Genomic DNA, 7,557 nt, shown 5'->3' with positions numbered 1-7,557 from the left:
ATGTGTGTTGTCCGTGTGTGTGGTCCCCGTGTGTGTGTGTGTGAGTGTATGTGTGTGTGTGTATGAGCGCGTGTGTGTGTATGATGTGATGTGATGTACTGTAAAGACAGCATGGATAGGCAAAGGAAGCACAAAGGGTGAGCTGAGGCAGTGTCCCTGGTTTGACCTTGACCACGGTGGGGAGAGTGTTTTCCCCTTGATTGTCCAGCCCAGACTGCTCAGTTCCAAGGCAGCGGTGACCTTTGCTCTCCTGCTGGATTTAGTTGCCTTCCTGCGTCTCATCTCGGTTTGTCCGCTGCACCACTGCGTAAACTGTGTACGGCTGCTCCGAGCCTGTGTTACCATCCTGCAAATGTCAAAGAATGGGAGATGAGAAACAACACTCGAGGTTGGGACGGCCTCCGTCCTGTCCTGACCCCGAGCTCAATTTCTGATCACACCTTGCCTGGGGCTAAGGGGATCTACTGCTCCCCTTGTAATGCCCCACTTCACTCCCTCTGCTGCAACGGTATGGAAAATCTGTCAAACCTCAGGACAATCTGCCATCGGCCGCCCTCCCCCAGTTCACCCCAAACACATGGGGGTGTCCCCTGACTCATTCCCCAAACCTCTCACCATCTGTGGAACGGTGCAACAAAGGGAACGATACCCTTTAGTCCAGGAATAGCCACTGGTGTCAGACCGTGTGTGTTTGTTTGTGTGTCCCCAAGTCAGATGGCTCTCCAACCTTCCTCCATGCACCATCATGTTCGATAACGTCTGCTCCTGTTCACTCACAAGCGGGTAGACCTCACGATGCTACATGGTGCCAGTGATGGGGGAGGGGGGGGGGGGGGGGAATGCACAGAACCGGACTCAGGAGCCTGAAGCTGGTAAACCACACTTGGCACTCCAATCCATACCCCGACATGAGGGAAAATACCCAAAGAAAAACTCCAAAGTGACAGGGACCAATCGAGAACCTGTCTGTCTCTGTCTTAAACCCACCCAGTGCCTTGCCCTCCCCAGGCCTCTGGGTCCCACAGATTCCCCACCCCCCCTCCACCTGAAGAAATTCCTCCCCATCTCAGTCCTATAGGGTGGTCCCTTCACTCTGAGGCTGTGCCTAGTCTCCCCTCCTGGTGGAAACATCTTCCCCACGTCCCCTCTATCCAGGCGCCTCAGTATTCTCTCAGTTGCAATCAGATTCCCAACCCCCTCCCAGACTCCATTGAGCACAGACCCAAAGCCCTCAACCCCTCCTCATATGACAAGCCCTTCATCCCTAGGATCGTTCTTATAAACTTCCTCTGGAGCCCCACCCCCCCCCCCCCCCCCCCCCACAAGGCCCCCACATTTCTCAAGATGGGAGCAGGGGTCAGGTCAGTGGATATTTCCAAAAGGTTTAGAATTTCTTAAGTGTGTACAAGACAATTTTCTGATTCAGTATGTGGATGTACCTACTAGAGAAGGTGCAAATCTTGACCTACTCTTGGGAAATAAGGCAGGGCAGGTGACTGAGGTGTCAGTGGGGGGGGCACTTTGGGGCCAGTGACCATAATGCCATTAGATTTAAAATAGTGATGGAAAAGGATAGACCAGATCTAAAAGTTGAAGTTTTTGACGGTATTAGGCAAGATCTTTCGAAACCTGATTGGAGGCAGATGTTTGCAGGTAAAGGGACGGCTGGAAAATGGGAAGCCTTCAGAAATGAGATAACGAGAATCCAGAGAAAGTACATTCCTGTCAGGGTGAAAGGGAAGGCTGGTAGGTATAGGGAATGCTGGATGACTAACGAAATTGAGGGTTTGGTTAAGAAAAAGAAAGAAGCATATGTCAGGTATAGACAGGACAGATCGAGTGAATCCTTAGAAGAGTATAAAGGAAGTAGGAGTATACTTAAGAGGGAAATCAGGAGGGCAAAATGGGGACATGAGATAGCTTTGGCAAATAGAATTAAGGAGAATCCAAAGGGTTTTTACAAATACGTTAAGGACAAAAGGGTAACTGGGAGAAAATAGGGCCCCTCAAAGATCAGCAAGGCGGCCATTGTGTGGAACCGCAGAAAATGGGGGAGATACTAAATGAGTATTTTGCATCAGCATTTACTGTGGAAAAGGATATGGAAGACATAGACTGTAGGGAAATAGATGGTGACATCTTGCAAAATGTCCAGATTACAGAGGAGGAAGTGCTGGATATCTTGAAACGGTTAAAAGTGGATAAATCCCCAGGACCTGATCAGGTGTACCCGAGAACCTGTAGGAAGCTAGAGAAGTGATTGCTGGGCATCTTGCTGAGATATTTGTATCATCGATAGTCACCGGTGAGGTGCCGGTAGACTGAGGTTGGCAAACGTGATGCCACTGTTTAAGAAGGGTGGTAAAGACAAGCCAGGGAACTATAGACCGGTGAGCCTGACCTCAGTGGTGGGCAAGTTGTTGGAGGGAATCCTGAGGGACAGGGTGTACGAGTATTTGGAAAGGCAAGGACTGATTAGGGATAGTCAACATGGCTTTGTGCGTGGGAAATGATGTCTCACAAACTTGATTGAGTTTTTTGAAGAAGTAACAAAGAGGATTGATGAGGGCAGAGCAGTAGATGTGATGTATATAGACTTCAGTAAGGCGTTTGACAGGGTTCTTCATGTGAGACTGATGAGCAAGGTTAGATCTCATGGAATACAGGGAGAACTAGCCATTTGGATACAGAACTGGCTCAAAGGTAGAAGACAGAGGGTGGTGGTGGAGTGTTGTTTTTCAGACTGGAGGCCTGTGACCAGTGGAGTGCCACAGGGATCGGTGCTTCTACCCTAACCTGCAATCCACCCTAACCTGCATATCCCTGAGCACTATGGGGCAATTTAGCATGGCCAATCCACCCTAACCTACACATCCCTGAGCACTATGGGGCAATTTAGCATGGCCAATCCACCCTAACCTACACATCCCTGAACACTATGGGGCAATTTAGCATGGCCAATCCACCCTAACCTACACATCCCTGAACACTGTGGGACAATTTAGCACGGCCAATCCACCCTAACCTACACATCCCTGAACACTATGGGGTAATTTAGCATGGCCATTCCACCCTAACCTGCACATCTTTAGACTGTGGGAGGAAATAGAAGCACACGCAGACACGGGGAGAATGTGTAAACTCCCACTCAGACAGTCACCAGAGGCTGGAATCGAACCTGGGACCCTGGTGCTGTGAGGCAGCAGTGCTCACCACTGAGCCACTGTGCCACCTTCTCCAAGGAGACCAGGCAACAATCATGGTCCCAGCCAGCCATGCCCAGGTCCCCTGGATGTGTAATAAGGCCAAATTAATCGAGAGCATCTGGAGAGGGAGCAGAAGAGGTTTACCAGGACGCTGCCTAGATTAGAGGGTCTGAGCTATAAGGAGAGATGGAAAAACTCCTGGAACGGTAGAGGCTGAGGGGAGACTTGATAGAAGTCTATGAGAGGCATAGATAGGGTTGATGGTCAGAATTCTTGTTTTCCCGAGTTGAAATGTCTCATACATTTAAGGTGAGAAGGGAGATGTGATGGGCATGTTTTTGTTTAAACACAGAGAGTGGTAGGAGTGTGGATCGTGCTGCCCCGGTGTGGTGGTGGTGGGGACAGGTACGATAGGGGGGATTTAAGGGCTTTTAGATAAGTACATGAGTATGCAAAGGATGGAGAGTATGGACCAAGAGCAGGTAGGGAGATTAGTTTAACTTGGCTTGACAGCCAGCACAATATTGTGGGCCGAAGGGCCTGTTCCTGTGCGGTACAGTTCTATGTTCGATTACAATCGTGTTGAGGCACCTTCAAGTGGGACTCAGAATCCCTACAGCGTGGAAACAGGCCATTTGGCCCACCAAGTCCACACTGTCCCTCTGCAGAGCGTCCCACCCAATCTCTGCCACCCTGAATTTCCCACTGCTAACCCACCTAGCTTGCACATCCCTGGACACTCTGGACAATTTAACAACCCACCCTGAGCTGCACAGCTTTGGACTGTGGGAGGAGACGGGAGCACCCGGAGGAAACCCACGCAGACACGGGGAGAAGGTGCAAACTCCAGACGGACAGTCGCCCCCGAGGGTGGGATCGAACCCGGGTGCCTGGCGCGGTGAGGCAGCAGCGCTAACCACTGAGCCCATCGTGCCGCCCTGGGACATGTTAGATGGAGAACAATTGGATTCAATCGCATTTGCACATTCAATGTTCACTTTGAGGTATTTCTAATCAATCATTTTGAGAAGTTAGGTATATTTCTGGAGGAGGTGGAACTTGAACCCAGGCCTCCTGGCTCAAAGGTAGGGACACTACCACTGCATTCATCAAGCGAATTCCTTCCAATTTAGTTCATTATTGATCATGGCAGCAGACCTGATGCAGAGGTCAGTGTGCCGACCTGTGAACCAGGCGAAAGTGAGGACTGCAGATCAGAGGTAGAGATCAGTGTGGTGCTGGAAAAGCACAGCAGGTCAGGCAGCATCCGAGGAGCAGGCAAAATCGACGTTTCGGGCAAAAGTCCTTCCTGATGAAGGGCTCCTCCCTGAGCCGTCGATTCTCCTGCTCCTCGGATGCTGCCTGACCTGCTGTGCTTTTCCAGCACCACACTGATCTCTACCTCTGAACCAGGTCAGCCTGGGTTCAAGTCCCACCTCCTCCAAGTACCAGAGGAATACCCAGCATTTAAACAAGCCGGACTCAGGGCAGACTTAAATCATTTCCTCAACGCTGGGTATGGCCAGCGGGCGGTGGAGCCCGGGATCTTGCTGTGCCTTGGCGTGGGCAGCAGGATTGAAAACCACCAGATCATTACTCACGTAGTTGTTGGGGACGGTGGGGACTCGTGTGGACTGATCAGGCAGCATTTGTTCTGAAACGAGAGAGAGAGTGAGATTACTGAGTGAATAAATGATGCCAAGTCCAGTCTGAATACCCGCATGTCAGCAGCATGAAGCTTGAATATGATACTGTGTGTGTTGTCACTGATGGGAGACATGACAGAATCAAATGTCCTGTGACCGTCTACTTGTGATGAAGATTGATTGATTACCTCCTAGGTTTCTATTTCTTGCTTTTTGAACTTTCACGCAGATAATGGTGATGATGATGATGATGATGATGATGGAAAAAACAGTGTACAAAACAATACTTAAACCTCCCACAGACTGAGAACCTGCAAGACAGGGAACAGAACAAAACAGTTACCAAACACATTTCAAATCAGAGAAAGACAGAAGCGATGTCACAGAAATGAAGAGGTGTTATATTGCGAAGGGAATAAAAGTCGAAATGGGGAATGAGAGCAGAGGGATCACCAGGTGGGGGTTACTGACGGCAGGGTTACAGATCACCATGACCAGTCAACGCAGGCAACCCAGGACACAGCAGGGAGCAAGACAGGGACTCGGGAGAATCTCCACACGAGTGCATTGAAAACCACAGAGGGTACAATGAACTAGGAGTTCATGCTTGAAACGTCGACTCTCCTGCTCCACGGAGGCTGCCAGAGCGGCTGTGCTTATCCTGCAACACATCCTCGACTCTGATCCTCAGCATCTCCAGCTCTCACTACCTCTGAGTTAACCTGAACCTTGGGAGAACAAAGATGGAGCGATATATCCCTCAGTCAGACCACACTTGGAGCACCGTGCTCAGTTCTGGTCTCCGTATCCCTCAGTTAGACCACACTTGGAGCACCGTGCACAGTTCTGGTCTCCGTATCCCTCAGTTAGACCACACTTGGAGCACCGTGCACAGTTCTGGTCTCCGTATCCCTCAGTTAGACCACACTCGGAGCACCGTGCACAGTTGTGGTCATATCCCTCAGTTAGACCACACTTGGAGCACCGTGCACAGTTCTGGTCTCCGTATCCCTCAGTTAGACCACACTTGGAGTACCGTGCACAGTTCTGGTCTCCGTATCCCTCAGTTAGACCACACTTGGAGCACCGTGCAGAGTTCTGGTCTCTGTATCCCTCAGTTAGACCACACTTGGAGCACCGTGCACAGTTCTGCTCTCTGTATCCCCCAGTTAGACCACACTTGGAGCACCGTGCACAGTTCTGGTCTCCGTATCCCTCAGTTAGACCACACTCGGAGCACTGTGTACAGTTCTGGTCTCCGTATCCCTCAGTTAGACCACACTTGGAGCACCGTGCACAGTTCTGGTCTCCGTATCCCTCAGTTAGACTACACTCGGAGCACGGTGTAAGTTCTGGTCTCCGTATCCCTCAGTTAGACCACACTTGGAGCACCGTGCACAGTTCTGGTCTCCGTATCCCTCAGTTAGACTACACTCGGAGGACCGTGTACAGTTCTGGTCTCCGTATCCCTCAGTTAGACCACACTTGGAGCACCGTGCACAGTTCTGGTCTCTGTATCCCCCAGTTAGACCACACTTGGAGCACCGTGCACAGTTCTGGTCTCCGTATCCCTCAGTTAGACTACACTTGGAGCACCGTGCACAGTTCTGGTCTCCATATCCCCCAGTTAGACCACACTTGGAGCACCGTGCACAGTTCTGGTCTCCGTATCCCTTCGTCAGACTACATGGAGTACTGAGCACAGTGTGTTCATGGCTCATGACCAATGTCAGGTTGTAAATGAACAGTTGATGAATGGTGTTTGTCATCAGCAGAAATATTTCCGAATGGCTGAACTAAGAGGCACTGCTTTCATATTTAAATTACGTTACCTCATCTAAGAGTCTCCATCTGCTCTCTCCGGTCCCCTCAGTAGATTGAAGACTGACCGAGTCAGACAAAAACACTTTAATCTCTAGGGAATACATTGGTCTGATCATCTCTCCCTGGAATGTATATTTTGTGGATTCCAGCAGTTCACCCTCCTTCTATTTCTGCTGGTCATTCTTCAAGCTTTGGAGATGCTGGTGTTGGACTGGGGTGTACAAAATTAAAAATCACACGACGCCAGGTTATAGTCCAACAGGTTTAATTGGAAACACACTAGCTTTCCGAGCGACGCTCCTTCATCCGGTGGTTGTCATGACACAACCTGATGTTGTGTGATTTTTAACTCTTCAAACATCCATCTGTGGACTGTAGGACAGACACTGACCTGTACAGGGTGGGTCTATCCTGATCTCCCCGCTCTCCGCACTGACTGCGTTCCACACCGTACACCGATAGTGGATGGGGTCAGACATTCCCACTGACAGTTTCAGCTCCCCCTTGTTCCCGGAGAGCTGTTCCACCTCCCCATCTGTCTGGTTGGTTCCTAGCGATGTCCAGGTATAGCTGATGTTACTCCCGCTCTCCGCAGAGCAAAGCAGGGTCACATTACAGCCCTCAGCAGTGATGTTCTCAATCAGCTCCACACTGGGCACAGACACGGGCTCTGTATGAACAAGGACAGGCTGTGAGTAACTCCCAGAAACATCCTACTGTCTCCCAACTCCAGACTCACCCCCCAACACCCCCTCACTGAGGGACAGGGACTCAGAGAGACTCCCCACCCCCCACTCACTGAGGGACAGGGACACAGAGAGACTCCCCTCCCCCCTCACTGAGGGACAGGGATACAGAGAGACACCCCCCGCCCGTCACTG

The 7,557-nt window shown here is 50.7% G+C and overlaps 1 protein-coding gene across 1 annotated transcript in view; it reads right to left on the bottom strand.

The window, feature by feature from the left end:
- Positions 1-28: 28 nt before the first annotated feature.
- Positions 29-7,557, bottom strand: part of LOC122548018 (hepatocyte cell adhesion molecule-like) — a 10,994-nt gene continuing 3,465 nt past the window's right edge. Inside the window, exons 2-5 of the mRNA XM_043686576.1 lie at positions 7,068-7,346; positions 5,041-5,163; positions 4,808-4,860; positions 29-346 (exon numbers count right to left, since the gene is read on the bottom strand). Of these exons, the coding sequence (XP_043542511.1) occupies positions 260-346; positions 4,808-4,860; positions 5,041-5,163; positions 7,068-7,346 (542 nt within the window). The 3' untranslated portion in view covers positions 29-259. The remainder of the gene's footprint in view (positions 347-4,807; positions 4,861-5,040; positions 5,164-7,067; positions 7,347-7,557) is intronic.

This window comes from Chiloscyllium plagiosum, unplaced genomic scaffold (genome assembly GCF_004010195.1).
Source record: "Chiloscyllium plagiosum isolate BGI_BamShark_2017 unplaced genomic scaffold, ASM401019v2 scaf_3735, whole genome shotgun sequence".
NCBI lineage: Eukaryota > Metazoa > Chordata > Chondrichthyes > Orectolobiformes > Hemiscylliidae > Chiloscyllium > Chiloscyllium plagiosum.
This window is presented reverse-complemented; position numbering and strand designations above follow the sequence as displayed.